General features: G+C 47.2%; 5 protein-coding genes across 5 annotated transcripts; 2 read left to right on the top strand and 3 right to left on the bottom strand.

The window, feature by feature from the left end:
• Positions 1 to 235: 235 nt before the first annotated feature.
• Positions 236 to 1,406, bottom strand: ANOM_003570 (uncharacterized protein; the record flags this gene model as incomplete). The annotated part of the gene is made up of 6 exons (XM_015548827.1): positions 236 to 504; positions 566 to 633; positions 685 to 1,067; positions 1,122 to 1,189; positions 1,245 to 1,281; positions 1,341 to 1,406. 6 exons carry the CDS (start codon positions 1,404 to 1,406, stop codon positions 236 to 238), a joined length of 891 nt encoding a protein of 296 aa, XP_015408176.1.
• Positions 1,407 to 4,185: 2,779 nt separating this feature from the next.
• ANOM_003569 (uncharacterized protein) lies at positions 4,186 to 5,451 on the bottom strand (the record flags this gene model as incomplete). The annotated part of the gene is made up of 1 exon (XM_015548826.1): positions 4,186 to 5,451. The coding sequence occupies one exon, from the start codon at positions 5,449 to 5,451 to the stop codon at positions 4,186 to 4,188; it is 1,266 nt and encodes a 421-aa protein (XP_015408183.1).
• Positions 5,452 to 7,362: 1,911 nt separating this feature from the next.
• ANOM_003568 (uncharacterized protein) lies at positions 7,363 to 10,121 on the top strand (the record flags this gene model as incomplete). The annotated part of the gene is made up of 8 exons (XM_015548825.1): positions 7,363 to 7,432; positions 7,491 to 7,609; positions 7,669 to 7,699; positions 7,753 to 7,902; positions 7,954 to 8,274; positions 8,329 to 8,503; positions 8,556 to 8,909; positions 9,764 to 10,121. 8 exons carry the CDS (start codon positions 7,363 to 7,365, stop codon positions 10,119 to 10,121), a joined length of 1,578 nt encoding a protein of 525 aa, XP_015408184.1.
• A 304-nt stretch (positions 10,122 to 10,425) lies between these two features.
• ANOM_003567 (putative endoplasmic reticulum DnaJ domain protein Erj5) lies at positions 10,426 to 12,005 on the bottom strand. The gene is made up of 3 exons (XM_015548824.1): positions 11,836 to 12,005; positions 11,711 to 11,776; positions 10,426 to 11,645 (listed from the first exon to the last, which is right to left on the bottom strand). The coding sequence occupies exons 1-3, from the start codon at positions 11,906 to 11,908 to the stop codon at positions 10,588 to 10,590; spliced, it is 1,197 nt and encodes a 398-aa protein (XP_015408187.1). The 5' UTR covers positions 11,909 to 12,005; the 3' UTR covers positions 10,426 to 10,587.
• A 1,194-nt stretch (positions 12,006 to 13,199) lies between these two features.
• Positions 13,200 to 14,812, top strand: ANOM_003566 (putative prenylated RAB acceptor; the record flags this gene model as incomplete). The annotated part of the gene is made up of 2 exons (XM_015548823.1): positions 13,200 to 13,654; positions 13,711 to 14,812. 2 exons carry the CDS (start codon positions 13,200 to 13,202, stop codon positions 14,810 to 14,812), a joined length of 1,557 nt encoding a protein of 518 aa, XP_015408188.1.
• Positions 14,813 to 15,239: the final 427 nt, after the last annotated feature.

The raw sequence follows: 15,239 nt of genomic DNA, 5'->3' as shown, positions 1-15,239 counted from the left end.
AGGTTATGGAAGTCTGAACCCGAGGGCTAGTCTACCTTAGTTGCTCTAGGATTCACATGTATTAATATTGTCTTAAGGAGAAGTGATGAGAAAGAAGTACATATATCAAGGTGCAGAGATAAGAAAAGCAGAATATGCTCGGTAAGGAATGCAATGACAAAGAAGTCAAGATCATAGAGAAAATTCATGAAGAAGGTCAATAGTAATTGAATGAGCGGTCCTGCATCCGGCAAGATCATCGGCTTTGTAAGTCAAAGTGGTTGGAGTTGTCCATGTCTACAAGGGGAAGGAAGTCCGAATCATCTCCTTTCACCTTGGGCTTGCTTTGCACCACGCCTTCGAGCCGAGAGCCCCCGGACCGATTGGTGCTGGTCTGAGCCCTCGTATCACCAAAAATGCTGGGGCAGATGCGGGTCAGTAATGAGCGGATAGCCGGTAGACAGGCACAAATAATTCCCACGTGGACCTCAATGGTGCTCCAGTATCCGACTTGGACATAGTCCCCTGTGTGGTCGGTTAATCAACTATGCACTGGCATCCCTTCATCCAGCCAGCGTGGACTTACAGGTCAAGTTGTTGGTATTTGCAAAATGAATGAGCGATTCCAGTCGTAGTATGCTGACCAGTGTGACACTGCTCCGTATGAGTAAACTGATTAATAGTAGCTCCATTTCAAACACTTACAAGATACCAAGGCTGAACATACACATCACAAAGAGCTTCTTCCGCAGGGAAAGCTGTAAGTTGTAGAGCTCACGGAGAGGCATTATCATGACGATCAAGTCCAAAGCCATATTGAAGATGGCTGCCGCCCAGCCTTGTGCGTTGATGTTGTTGCACTGATACTGGTGCTCTCCATCCCAGTGGAGCCACGCGCCATCGAGAGGCCGGCACTGAAATACAGAAATCAACACAAATGCAATCAGGTAACAAACATTTAGGCCGATCACAATGTACACAGCATTCCGGAATGAGCGCTTTGGAAAGACCCTCAAGTAGAAGAAAAGAATCGAAATCTTCGTCAATGGTAGAATGCTAAGGTATAAACACTCGTCGAAGAAATATATCTAACACTCCCAAATCAGTACCCCATATGTTGTAGTGATACCCGTCTTACGAACCTTGAGAATACGGGTAATATTATCAAAGGGAAGCGTCCAGATATCTTTACCGAGGCCCGTATCAGCCACTATGAGCCATCGTCAGTATAATTGCTCCCTACTGGGCAATCGTAGTGCACATACAAACGACAGATAACGACGAGAGCGGAATGACAAGCAGCTGCAGTATCCTAGTCAGATATCTTGCGCCCCTCTTTTGAGTTTTGGGAGGAGCCATACCATGGTCACTGCCATTGTCCAGTCGTCCCACCCAAAATCACCACCACAGCACTTCATCCTTGCCATTATTCGAAGAGCAAATGCTACAAAGGCCAATATTCCTCCCACACGCCCGCTATGGACACCACCTTTGTATGATCTCGCACCGGCCGACTGCAGGCTGTCATTGAGACATTTTTGGTCGCTACATACAGTTAACTGGAGATGTTGAGGGTCAAGGATATTAACGTACTTAAAGAATCCCGGATGGTGCAATTGGCTGCAACACATATCTCTATACTGGCAGTGAGAGCAGGATCCGTGCATATACAGGCCTGATCTGTAACTGCACAATTAGATACTGCAATAGATGAGATCATGCAATTGAGCTGGCCCAGTCAGCTTTTCGTCATACCAATGTGAAGCTATGCGCTTACACCACATCGCGGCATTGCAGCTGCTACTTCCTGTAGATTTGCCAAGACAAGCGCAGGAAATGCTACAGCCAGCAGTATCATTGAAAGAACCAGCTTCATCCTCGGCGTCTCTACTACTGTGTGGTTGGAAAGAAAGCCGCAACCAAGAAGAAAGAAGCAGAACGTAGAAATTAAAAAGTGAAAGAATGACTAAAGGTGAATGTCGAAGAGAAAAGGCAAATAACATGTCCAAGGGTGCTTGATCATTTATCAGGATGTGGAAAATATGACGGGCTCGGATGGTTTAGTTGAATATATGAATGTATGATATGGATGCGGTGGTGATCAGCATAACGTATAAATATTGAACTGTTCAAAAATAAATAAATGAATAAAAACCTAACAGTTCCACATTTTGAGTGGGCTTAATCTGCCCATTAGACCTCGTTATCCATGATCACATATACATGGGCTGGATCTGGCTGTTTGAGTTTTCATGGCTATTCCCGATTGAAACAGATAGAAACCTCAATAGAAGCAGCGGCAGAATCGACTTGCTCTCTAGTGTCCATAGCCTCTCTTTTTTTAGTTCTGATTTTCACAGAACAAGGATAAGGGGTTGTTAATCGTTAGTACTTTGGTTCAGTGCTCCATCTTTGCTTCCAAACATTTGCCCACTTGGAGGGGAGGGTAATTACAAAAAATCAAAAAATCAACAAATATACATACATACATACTGTATAGTATAACTGAGATAATATGAGATAAGATAAAAGAAATCCTCCATCACGCTCACACAAGCCCACACTGAATGTGTGCAGCCTGAAGGAGCAGTCTCTTCTAGTAGACTAGAATGAGTTTAAGTTGATCCCGCAACGGTTGCGAAACACGGTAACGATCCCGACGGTCCCGACCCGTTGGCTGTAGCGGGGCAGTGACACTTGGGGAAACACCGCAAGCCGCCCGGACGAACCCTAATTCTTAAGACAATTAGGATCGGCAATCAACCCTGTCCACCCAGGAGACGTACAGATTTATTGTATGCAAAATTGTCTACAGCTCTTGCCACCTTTGTGGGCCGTACTCGTGTCATTCTTCCCAAATTGACCAATTTATAAATACCTATAGATAAATAACTCATTCATTTGTTATATAACACAGTCGTGAATCCATTAGTGCAAGATTCTAACGCAACTCTGTCACAGTGGCCATATATGAATGGACCTGGGAGGGGTAGCTCCAATTTCTAGAGTGCGATACTAGACTTAAATCTTACCTATCTACTTTATAACTCTACTGGGGGCTGAGGGCCAATACCGTGACCTTAGATATATGCCGCACGTAGGAGGCTCGGGACAAGCCTTCCCTACAAGAGGCGATAGGTATCACTGCGGCACCGGGTTCACGGTAAATGTATATATAAGACATAACCTTGGCAGATCAGATCCAGGGTCTCAGTACCGTCGCCTTTTGACACAGTTAGGAGTAGATTTACTGAGATATATATTCTTACAGCACCTCTATACTGTTGAATTAGCAATTATGTAATAGAATCTGAACAACGTAGCCGGTAAGCGGTCCGGTCATGTAAGTACTCCGGTTACCCCATGCGTTTTTTCGCGTCTTCTAGAATTAAAGCTATTCAAAACAGGAAGCAAGTGTTCTGGGGCTGCTTCAATAAGATGCCGAATCTTCTTGATCACCCATACAAGACATGAGACTTCGAGTTCGGTTGGCCAGTAATTGTATTCTGCTGGAGTCAAACCGTGACTGAGGAACAACACCGGTTCAACCGCTGTTTTTGCGGGTGGTATCTGTATGTCAACGTGCTTGTAAGAGACCTTCAAATGGTAGACCATGGCTCCGTGGCCGAATTCCTTCGAGCTATCGAGGTCGATATACAGTTGACAACCGGGGTCATGATGTCTGAGAAATTTCGGGTTGGCGAACTCCTTTTGAAGGGTCTCGAAAGCTCGTTGCTCCGAGGGCGTAGGGTCAACTAGAGTACGAGCAGATCTAGTGGCCCTTGGTCGTCCTTTAGTAGGACCCCCTTTGAGTAGTAGCGTCTTAAGATCGGTAAGCGGTTTGGCTTTGCTGGCATATCGCGCTATGTAGCTTCGAAAGCACCCGGCAAGTCCTAAGTAGGTTTCCCATTACTTGAGTGTAGTATGGAATTGTAGTTGCCTAATCGCAGCCAACTTCTCATCGGTAGTAGTCACTCAAATGTAACCACGGCTGGTGGGAACAAAGAACTTTTCCTCCACTACACTAGAACCCAGTCCGGGTTTCGGGTTCAAAGCCAAACCCCGCCCTCAGGAAACCAAAATCAATGGAGCATAGGCTACATTACATCAGGAAAAATGTACCTAGCTACTGAAGTAATAAATCTTGAAGATAATTCTTAGATTAAGGTATAGTATTGAAAAGTGATTAGGAAGCATAGGTATTGTTTAGAAGATATTTCGATTGCTCAGAGCCTCTTCCAGAGGCGCACTGCCATCCCATAACGATTCGAGACTTCTCTCATATAGAGGCTCGCGGGGGATCTCCAAAACGCTCTGTTTGAGCTGCTCCAAGCCTCTACCTGCCATTGTCTCGGCATCATTAAACCTTTTCTTTTTAGCGGCTTCAGCCGCCTCTCTGAGATACCAGTGCGCAGTATGAGCATTCGTGAGCGCGTTCTCCCATTGACTAGTCGACTCTCGTTTTTTAGTGTTCGATCGTTTTAGTGATTGATCTCCAAATGATTGAAGGCTATTGATATAGCCCATGACAAACCAATCGAATAGGTATTCGCAAGTTCTTTTAGTAGAGAGAAGGAGATCAGCATGGTCGCCTAGCTCATCGGCTATAATACCTGTAATGCGGCGTGATGAGTATATTTCTTTGGCTGAAGAGTCAAAGACAAAAAACTCAAAGTTGTTCCCATCGCATAATATAGCAAGGATAGGCACCCAGTGCCCTTGCTTCATATTGGTGTAGTCACTCGCTGCACACTCAGCTAGAACTTGGCCCTTTATATCAAGCCCTTGCTTTCCCATTGTCCAGGACTTTTTCACCTCAATAAAAACAATGCTCACCGAATCGAGTGCAGCAAAATGGTGCTCAATATGGCCTTTTCGAGGAAACTCAGCGTCCAGTAGGGTCTCCGGCTTATTGACAATAATACTGTTGAATACGCAAACAATGCGGGTGAAAAGAGAGGAGATGAAGCGGGATCTGGTTTCTTCGTTGTCGTGGGAATCAAGGGGACCGTACTGTGTGAAAGCATCTTCAACATCACGTACAATATCTTGAAACATGGCAGTAGGAATCCGAGATCGAAAGACATCTAGTCGTAACATATCTCGACCTCCCGCATTAGGATTTAACCACACGTATGGCGCAATTTGCTTGTATGTCACATTGGAAAAGGAGACTTCCAACTTCTTGGCTGAGATCTGGGAGAGAGTGGACAGCGGGATATCATAAGCTGCTAGCAACTCAAGAAACGCCTCCTCATCTGTAAGATTTTTGTCTGCTCTGACCTTAGCAACGGCCTCGAAGATATCAGACCCCGGCGGGAGTTTTAAAAGTGAGCCACGATCGCGAGTCTTCACTTCACCTGGGCATGCTGGGCTGGGCGGCAATCTCTCTATAGCTCCAGAGCTGCGAGTTCGAATTCTCCTTGGTGATTGGGTCTCGCTACTTGGGGGGCCTCTCTTTCGCGATGCCATTTTCGACTCCCTAGTGAAGAAAGCTTGTATAGTGTGGTGCTTTTAATGCGATCGTCAACCTGAACATGTCGATCAGAAGATCTTGATGAAAATCTGAGATGAAATTCTCCTGAGACCGCAAGGGGGATGCTGTATATGACTTTTATTCTTTGATGAGAAGATGGCTAAGAACAATAAGGTAGCTTGCAAGTGGCGGCGGTATGGTGTGCGGTGGAATATTATCAATTCAGTATATATTTCTTAACTGGTTTTCTGCCCTCAACCGCTCAGCGGTATATTAGACGGTCAAGAGACAGATATTCTTAAAATAGAAACGAGTCAGTAGTTAGTGTTGTGCTCCGTCTAGTATTCTACTGCAAAGCGGCAGGAAAGGCGGTATGGAGGCCGCTTATCGGCTGCTTAGATAGATGAATAAACAAGACAACTTCTCCGCATATACTCTCGGTGCATACTGCACGACATATAGTAGTCCCAAAAAGACTCCATCATCAGTTTTCATCTATTTTTCATCTACTTTTATCTATTTTTATATTTATCCAGCAATTGGCTAAGACTCCATATAAAGTCGCTGTCAGTTTCTTGCAGGCCGGTCTCCACATAAAGAAAAGGCCAATCATTCTCGTTCTACTTTGCCTGATCCACTTATCTACTGTTTTCATTTCAACACACAATCGTTTTTCATCGATTTCTATTCCTCATTATCAAATAATACCCAAGGCTTTACATTTGTGTTTTCAAGCCCGTAATTTAATCTGTTTAAAAAGTGGGATGTTTATATGCTTTAGATAGTGTTAATTTCAAAACTTCACCCAGAATTCAAAAATATCAAGAATTGATTGATTTATAAGCATTTGAAATTTAACTAATTAGTTTTTGAAGTATGGTTCAAGGTCCAAGGATGGCACGCGGCCCAAAAAGTCGCCAAGATCTGAAGACAATTCTGCACCCTCTGACTCTGTAAAAATTGCGAAGCAATACCATAGTCTTTGGATGGGATGGCTTATCTATTCTTAGTCGGTCCAACCAAAAAAAAAAAAAAAAGAAAACAACCGGCAGAGACAGCCAAGTGGGAACGACCGTTATAACTTATATGGGATCTTCAATTTGGTCCACCTGGGGTGGGTTTAGCTAAATATCTCTCTCTCTACTAGTATGGAATAAGATTATCTGAATAACTGAAGAAAAGTACCAATAGAATAAAAAGTACTCAAGCTTTCTCATTCTCTATGCCCGGCTCACTGATGTATTTCTTACAATAAAAGTTTAAACTAGAATTCTACGATGGTACAGACTAACAGTAATTTCTCACCTGAGGGCCACGATCCTTCGCTAGTAAACCTAGCGTAGTTCATAGTAAGTATGGTTCGTAGAAGGGGAGATTGTTGGGGCAGGTCAGGGGCAACTATACTGGAGTACTTTAATGGTGTACCTTTGGAGAAGCTACTCCGAGCTCGGTGTTTATGACGACTCAGGGGAAGAAAATTAGTAACCAAAAGTCGTCCTTTGACTTCCAGCAAGCGAGATAGTCCGTAAATACTTTGTACGTGCTGTAAGGGCTTACGATCCCTCGATCTATATATCCTTGAGACTCAGCGTTGCTACCTTGTCCGAAAAGCACTGCATTTCTTTCTTGCTTATACGTTCGGCATTAACGCTTTACTGCTAAATGCAGTGCATTCCTTTTTTTGCCCTTAACCAACTATTCGTTATTTGAGCCTGACCTTTTAGTCCTTCATTTCAAACTACCTGTCGTTGTTATTTGCTCGAAATATGAGGCTGTTTAGAGAGATTCTACCCTTAGTTATTCTAGGGTTGGGGTCCTTGATCACTGGTCTTCCCACAGAAAGGAACAGGATCGAAATCATGACAGCTATGGGAAATGTTGACGAAAGATGCTGTCCTTATTCGAAAATGCAATATCAAGTCAAGGCGGCCGTGCACAAGCGTTTACTGGTGGATTCTATGACCTCTCCAATTGATAGTATGTCTCTCCCATACAGACCGTGTATGAGCGTTGCTGAACGATTATTGAAATGAAGTCACGGGGGACCATGCCTTCCAGCCTCCAGATTTTGAGAAAGGTGACCAGCGTGGACCTTGTCCTGGTCTGAATGCCTTGGCGAACCATGGATATATCCCTCGCAGCGGTGTAGTGTCTGTAAGTGAACGGCCTGCGTCTCTAACGACCTGCAGGCGTCCAGATCTGATGATTCCTAGTTCACCAACGTAGTTGCTGCCATTAATGAAGGTGGGCTTATATCCGTTTCCAAGACACCAAATTTACCAGATTGACGACTATAGTATACGGGATGGGAATCGATCTGGCAACGATCCTCGGCGTGATGGGTACAGTCTGGACAGGGAATCCACTGTCCTTAGATCCCAGCTTTTCCATCGGGGGAAGGGATACAGGCGTCAACAATCTTCTAGGGAACCTTGATGGTCTCCTTGGTTCGTTCTTCACCGAGTAGCCCACTGGGATATACCTCTAAACTGTCGCAGGTGATCCACAAGGCCTCATTGGCTCCCACAATTTCATTGAATCCGATTCTTCCAATACGCGGGATGACCTCTATACAACCGGTAACAACCACGCTCTCAACATGAGCAAGTTCATGGAATGGTATGACATGTCCATGGACGGCACATTCAGTATGGACCTGATGGCAAAACGAGCGAAGATTCGTATGGATCAAACTAAGCAGACGAATCCGGAATTCTACTATGGGCCAGTCACTGGGTTGATTGCGCGCAATGCCGGTTATCTATTCCCAGCAAGACTTTTTCGAAATCATTCGCAAGTGAATCCAGAGGGCGTTCTGAGTAAGATCCAAGGTTGACAGTCCACCTCGAAGACTTGAACTAACCGTTGAATAGCTAAGGAAATAGTTCGTAATTTCTTCGCCATCTACGGCGAAGAGGGCAACTTCACCTATCGGGAAGGATGGGAGAGAATCCCTGAAAACTGGTACAAGACTCCAGTAGACTATGGTCTGGTGCAACTTAACCTTGACACCCTCGACTGGCTCCTGAAGTATCCCGAGCTTGGAAGGTAAGCATCTGCTTCAGTCGACATAATTTTCGACAAGCACTAATGAGGTTAGTATTGGAGGAAACACTGGAACCGTCAACAGTTTCACAGGAATCGATTTGTCTGATGCCACAGGTGGTGTCTTGAACCTAAGTACCCTCTTGAAGGAGAACAACCTCCTCTGCTTTGCGTTTGAAGTCCTGAAATTCCTCAGCCCTAACGCTCTCGCGGGCTTGTACAAGACGCTGTCTATTCCATTGGATTTGATCAGTGATGCGATATCCACACCGCTGTTAAATTTCTCATGTCCCGCATTCGAAGACATGCAGATGGGTGGAAAGCCATTCTGGGAAGCTATTCAGAATGACTTTCCTGGGCTGCCAAAAGTGGTGGCGCATTTTGACTGTGCTCACAATGAGGGTGACTTGTACTAGTATTAGCCTTAGTAGTAGGTGCATATATACTGGAAACAGCAATGAGTATAGGCAAAGGGAGCTCATGCACCACTCTGTGGGATTGAATATCATCTTACTGTCGTTAATTTTCAAGGTTCTCTTTTGTTTGTTCCTTTATGGTTAAGTTCATCACGGGATGAGGTTCCTGGCCACCACCACCACCAATGAGGAGCGCCCGAAGCCTCCAGCCACCCACTTTGTTGCATAAGTATGTCTTGCTGAGAGTCAGTGTGTCCCCTGTCCACACATCAATTCCACTTCATTCCAATCTAATCTCCTTCTCTTGTCTCCCCTTACTAGTCTCCCGACTTTTCCACTCTCAAGATCTTGGTTCCTTTGAGTCCAGTCCTAGAATTTGGAAGTCCTGTTCTCGTCGTATTCCTCCAGTGGAACGAGCTCTGGATTTTCTCCGCTCAATCATCCACATAGCCTAAGCAATTCTGGACTCTAGCGGTGGGGACAAAGCCGCTGCAGCAAAGAGCCTAGAATCTGGAATTGTGCGCATCTGCAGTAACCAACTCCGCAACTAGCCACTGCCTCACCGCCGCAATTGAGCTGCTGCATACGAGGACACGCACGCACGTTCCCTAACACCATTTCCACCCATCTTGCTCTCAGGACAGGGGAAGCATTTCGCACGAGCTTAATTCCGCCCAATTTCTTGCATACACAGTAAAGCGAGCCGAAAGGTTTACCGAAAGAAAATGGGCTGGTTTGATACACATTCTTCCGCTGGCTCTTCTCACTCGGGCCGTAAACGCTCTCCATCCCGCCGGTCAACGTATTCCACCCATCACTCCCGGCACTCTGCTCCTTCAATCTTTAGTTTCAACGGAGGAGCCAGCCGCAGCCGCGCCGGCCGATCCAGTCCATCAGTCTACTCGTCCTCGTCGTCGCGACGAGCACGACCTCGGTCTGGCTTCGTCCAAAAAGTAGTCCATATCATCAAGCGACTGCTACGGGACATTTACAAGTATGCCCGTGAGCACCCAATGAAGGTGCTGGTCCTGCTTCTCATACCGCTCCTTACAAGCGGTGTTCTGCAGAAATTGTTCGCCATGATTGGCATTCGTCTGCCCAAGAACATCTTTGGCGGCCAAGGTGGACAATCCCGAGAGGGGGGCAAGAACGGCATCATGGAGAATTTGAGCTCATTTATGAACGTTGCGAAGATGATCATGTAAGAATGAAGCGCGCTATATCTCAATATAGGCTGCGTGGTCTAGGGGAGCGCTTCGCTAGGAATTGAATGGTATGATGGATGTGCGGAAAGGTCAAAACCTACGATCATGATGACAATGATGACATGCTGTATTACTTGGTTTTCGGTACTTGATATTTACGTTCGTTTTTTGTGACTTACTACGTATGATATTGGAGGGTTAGTTGCAAATCTACTGGGAGTCTTCTTTTTTTCCCTTTGGTGTGTGCAGATACATCTAAAGTGGTTGTTTGAATCTAACAATATCTACTCATAGAGTGGTGCAATTGATTGCGAGGGGCTCAATGGTATGTAGTTTCATACCTAGAGTACTGGACTTTCATTTATACATGTTAGGAATGATGACTCCTTGAAGACAAGCATCGAGGATCCAAATTTAAAAGATAATTAGTCATACAGAAAACGGGATGCTTTCTATATCAGTCACGTCAAGACTTCTGAGAGCGTTTTCCTCGTCTTCTCGATACTCGACTTTTAGGTGCCACGGCAGAGTCATTAGCTTGCTCAACAGTCTGTTCCAGTACCTCGGACGGCTCCTCATCGACGATCTCGCCATCTACGGCGCTGGAAGGTCCGAGCAATCTGCCAGCAGTTTTATGATAAAACCAGATGGGTACCCGGAACAGCATCGTGTCGCGCACCGTAGGGCGCTGTATTTCATCAATATCAAGTAGGAATTCCTGCCGCTCACCGTCTTCCGTTTCCTCCTCCAAGAACACCTTGCCAACGGAATCAACGATCAGGACCTTGCCATTCTCCGCGATCACCCTTTTCCTCTCTCCGGATGGCTCCACGGTCTCGCCTGTCGGGGTCGCGGTACCAGAGTTTCGGGAACTTGCCCGGTTTCCTTTTTTGGTTTCCTTGCGATTCTCCTTCTCCATCATGCGTTTCTGGCGACGATTTATAGGCATTGCACTCGCTTCCGCTTCGGGTGTTGGACCTGGGGCCGCCGCGGTAGCATCGGCAGAATCCACGCCTGGGATACCACGAACCCCTAGCTCATCTCCCCAGGCAGCCCTCCTCGCCTGACGAATATACCGATCAACGAACTCGCGCTGGCGTTTCCAACCAAGGATCAATGCAGCATAATGGGCACCACCTCCAAAAGCCAAAAACAGGCCAGTCAAGACGGATCCTAGCCCCGGACGAAAGCGCGAATAGTAATAACCGGTACCCTTCCACTTGGGGAAGCCATTTTTCAAGAAGTAGTCATAACGCTCCCGGCCCGGCCCACGAAGGATATTCGCAACGGTATTCAAGCGGGAAGCACGGTCATGAGCCTTCTTCACAGCAGCGTCAATCTCACGCTTGCTCGGGCCCTGGTTGACGTGGACGCCCGGCTGCTTGTTTTTGGCTCGGGATTTATCCTTGGAAGCATTGGCGATGAAGGATCGCTTGACTTTGTCCGGGTGTAAGAGGCGAGATTTCTTACGATATGCTTTGTTGATGTCGTCCTGGTTCGCATTGGGTTGGACACCGAGGAAATCTGTCGACATTGGAATTGTCAGAACACGGTACATTGAGGGAAAGGGGGAGCACAAGATAGCACACCGTAAAATGTTATGTTTGTACCCTCTGTCGCGGCAACTTCATCGCGGAGGGAGAAGATTTCATAGTCTGGAAATGAATTGCGGTTAGGGGTATACTGGTTATACAGGGGAAGTAGGGGAGCTGACCTTCCTTAGTCCAGGCCGTCGCAAGAACAAACAGGACAGCGAACACGACCAAGCGGAGTGCTGTGGACTTCATCTTTTAGCGAGGAGGGGAGCGGTCAAGCCGCTGAACCCGAAGTCAATTGGAAGGAGAGGAGCGCCGGGGAATGACTCAGGGAGGCCAACACACACACTATGAGTTGTGGAGGATTATTATTTCCTGGCGAACATTTCCTATTCGACTACGTTACCCTCTCGTCCTCAGGCCAATAACCTAAGTATGATCTGTCATCAGGCACAAAAGCGGTCAGGTAACATATACGGTAAAGATACGGAAAAATGAAACATAGATCCATGGCTACCCAATGTGACAAACCCGGATTGGAGGACGGTCCACCTTCCGCAGGGCATCGACGTGGACCAATGACGGTTACATGAGATTGTTGACAAGTAAGGCGAGAGTTGAAGAGGAGAAAGGCATCTCGATAGTCCGAGCGGAAAATTCATTCGCTATTAGGAATTCTGAGGAGGAGGAGGGGGAGTGCTGGGTTTACAATAAATGCAGCGTTGTCCCTGTCCAAGCTTCATTCTTGTTCTTTTTCCCTTCTCTGGCTGTACTGTACCAGTACCGAGTACCAGTACCTAAGTACTAGTATATCACCACCTCCAGCAGTGAGGATTGGAAGATGATGGAGTAAGAGAGACCGCCGAATCAAGGTGACAAGATGGCCATCGCTCTTACTGCAACGTGACAATCAGCCCTCCATCTCTCTGGGTCGCGGTTGGGACTGGTCGTCTTCGTCTTTGTCTCCAAACCCAATCCGGTCTCAGCCAAATCCACTTCTATTCTTAGCGGTGAAAGTCCATGAATCCGGGGAACCACATTGACGTTACTATTCGTCTCTCTCTTTATGAGTCAGATGTGGACAAGGTCTTTCTTCCTGTCTTTCATGGTTGTCCTCTTTTCTCTTACAATCGACTTCCTCTCTGAGGGAGACCGACCATCTGTCCCTTAATCACTAACAGGTGATTGACCTTCCGGTTGTGGCTGCCTTGCAAGGCGGCTGGATCGTCTGTGCTTATGTGGCTCGGTCCATTTAAAGCCCAGACAAAAATACGTGCCGACCGAAAGGGTTAAACGTCTTTTGCCTTCAGTGTTTTTTCGGGCCAACTAAACCATTACCCATTACCTATCTACCTACCTACCTATACTTGCCCCTTTTTTCTCCCTCGGAATACCCTTCTTCGGCCTGCCTTGATCACTTTCCGGCTCTCCTTCGCGCACACAGGTCGTACATCCCTTTCGCACGAACTCAAGAAAAAGTACCGATCCCTTATTCAATCTCCACCCTTTCCGTGATTATCCAAACCCCTTCGCAATCATCACAATGAGCCCAATCCAGATTCCTGTCGATGTGATTACTTCACGTTTCGGTGAGCGCTTTAACAGCCTCCGATCCCAATCTCTGGGCTCTCGTTTTGCCAACCTCCGGCCCATTTCCGAGTTCTTTGACGTCAAACGGGTCTCCAAGCCGGCCAACTTCGGCGAGGTTCAGAGTCGTGTGAACTACAACCTCTCTTACTTTTCTAGCAACTATGCCGCGGTCTTCGTGATGCTCAGCATCTACAGCTTGCTGACCAACTTTATGTTGCTTTTCGTGATTCTCTTGGTGACTGGTGGCTTGTACGGGATTGGAAAGCTTCAGGGCCGCGACCTAGATCTGGGATTTGCTCGATTCAACACTTCCCAGCTTTACACCGGATTGCTGATCGTGGCGGTCCCCCTCGGCTTCTTGGCTTCTCCCATCAGCACCGTTCTGTGGCTAATTGGGGCTACCGGCGTGTGTGTCTTTGGCCACGCCGCTTTTATGGATAAACCGATCGAGAATGCTTTTTCAGAGGAGGCGGTCTAGGTGGTCGGCCGCGAACTCCTTACGGTATGCCCCGATGGGGAAGACCACCAGGGGCACAACGGGGGAGACAAACCGGGAGGTGGGCGGATCCGTGGGTGGATGGTGACGCACGGATCGAGGAGATTAACAGTGAGGACGAGTACCTTCTGCGGGATAACCGGAGTTTGTACAGGAAACAATTGGCTGGTATGGACATGGATGAAATCTTACGATGGCGGAAACGGATGCTGGAATATGACGAGTTTTCTGACGAGACCGGGTTTGTTGATGGTATGGACTATAGCTTGCATGAAGACGGGGATAGCACGGTCGCTTATGCGGTTCAGCTGGCTTTGAAAGATAAAGAGGAATGGCATGTGGAGCATGCCCTGGAACGGATCCGGCGCGCGCAGATGTTGGGACAGAAAAATGTACGATTATCGAAACGAGAACTTGAGGCACTGGAACGCAAGCGAATGCAGACCAGTAGCAAGAGAGATCATGAACGCCGGAAACCCACCACTATGGGTTCTAGGTCAAGGGATAGCTCCACGTCAAGCGGGCAGCGACGCGAATCCAGTATATCGCAGGGCGGACAGACCGCACCATATCGACTCTCCGGCAGCAGTTGGACCCGCAGCTCCGGCGCTCCGTCTCGACAATCTCAACCGCCTACTCCATCTCCTAAGTCCTCACTCCGATATTCTGAGCGGTATTCCACTACATCCCCGCAAGCGTCCCCAAGAGGTACAGCCTCCGCGTATCCTCTCCCGGATGACCCTAGCCGGGCGCCTCCGTATCAGCTTCCTTCTCCAAGAGATCGACAGTCGCAGTCAATGCGAAGTTCAGTGGACCCTCTGCAGGGAGCCTCACGGCGACCATCGTCCTACATGTCAACATACCAAGCCGTCGCTAGTCCCAGCAGTGTGCGGAGCTTATTCACCCCTCGGATGACTCCATTGCTATCTACGGTGGAGAGGACACATCACGATGAGGAAAGCGATGCAGGTGATGGTCGAGTGCGCATCGTGGACGTAGCTGAGCGCAAAGTGTCGACGGGTCGTACAGCAACCGGCAAGGGAAGCCGTCAACGCCGCCGCCGTTCTTAGATTCTGAAGTATCCCAGTGTTGTGCTTGATGTCTAGTGGGAACGGTCTCTTTGGTTTGTCTTGGGTTACTGCTTGGGTGGAATTTGGAACCATTGTGGCTTTGCAGCAACAGACGTAATGGAGTTCAGTATTGATGAGTAATATAGAGTCTTTTTTTGTCTTCTGATAACATGATGGCTTATCTAAAAGTTGTGAGCGAAGTGGACGAAGAGCAATGGCATCACAGGAATAATTATTAGTACGGCAAGGCGGTGGCGTGTCCACATTGTCTTAAATTTCGAGATCCATGGTTGAGCGCATTTACATTCCTGACTCAGGAGTTTCGGGTAACCGTATAACACTGACTATTTTGGAAAGGGTAATGGGTCCTGGGGGATAAAAACCTTTTTATTTGTGGTCTTTTCGCAGTCATGGAGTTAATTTCTCA

The sequence above is a fragment of the Aspergillus nomiae genome, assembly GCF_001204775.2.
Source record: "Aspergillus nomiae NRRL 13137 chromosome Unknown contig00087, whole genome shotgun sequence".
NCBI lineage: Eukaryota > Fungi > Ascomycota > Eurotiomycetes > Eurotiales > Aspergillaceae > Aspergillus > Aspergillus nomiae.
The sequence above is the reverse complement of the archived record's forward strand: the minus strand, read 5'-3'. Positions and strand labels throughout refer to the sequence as shown.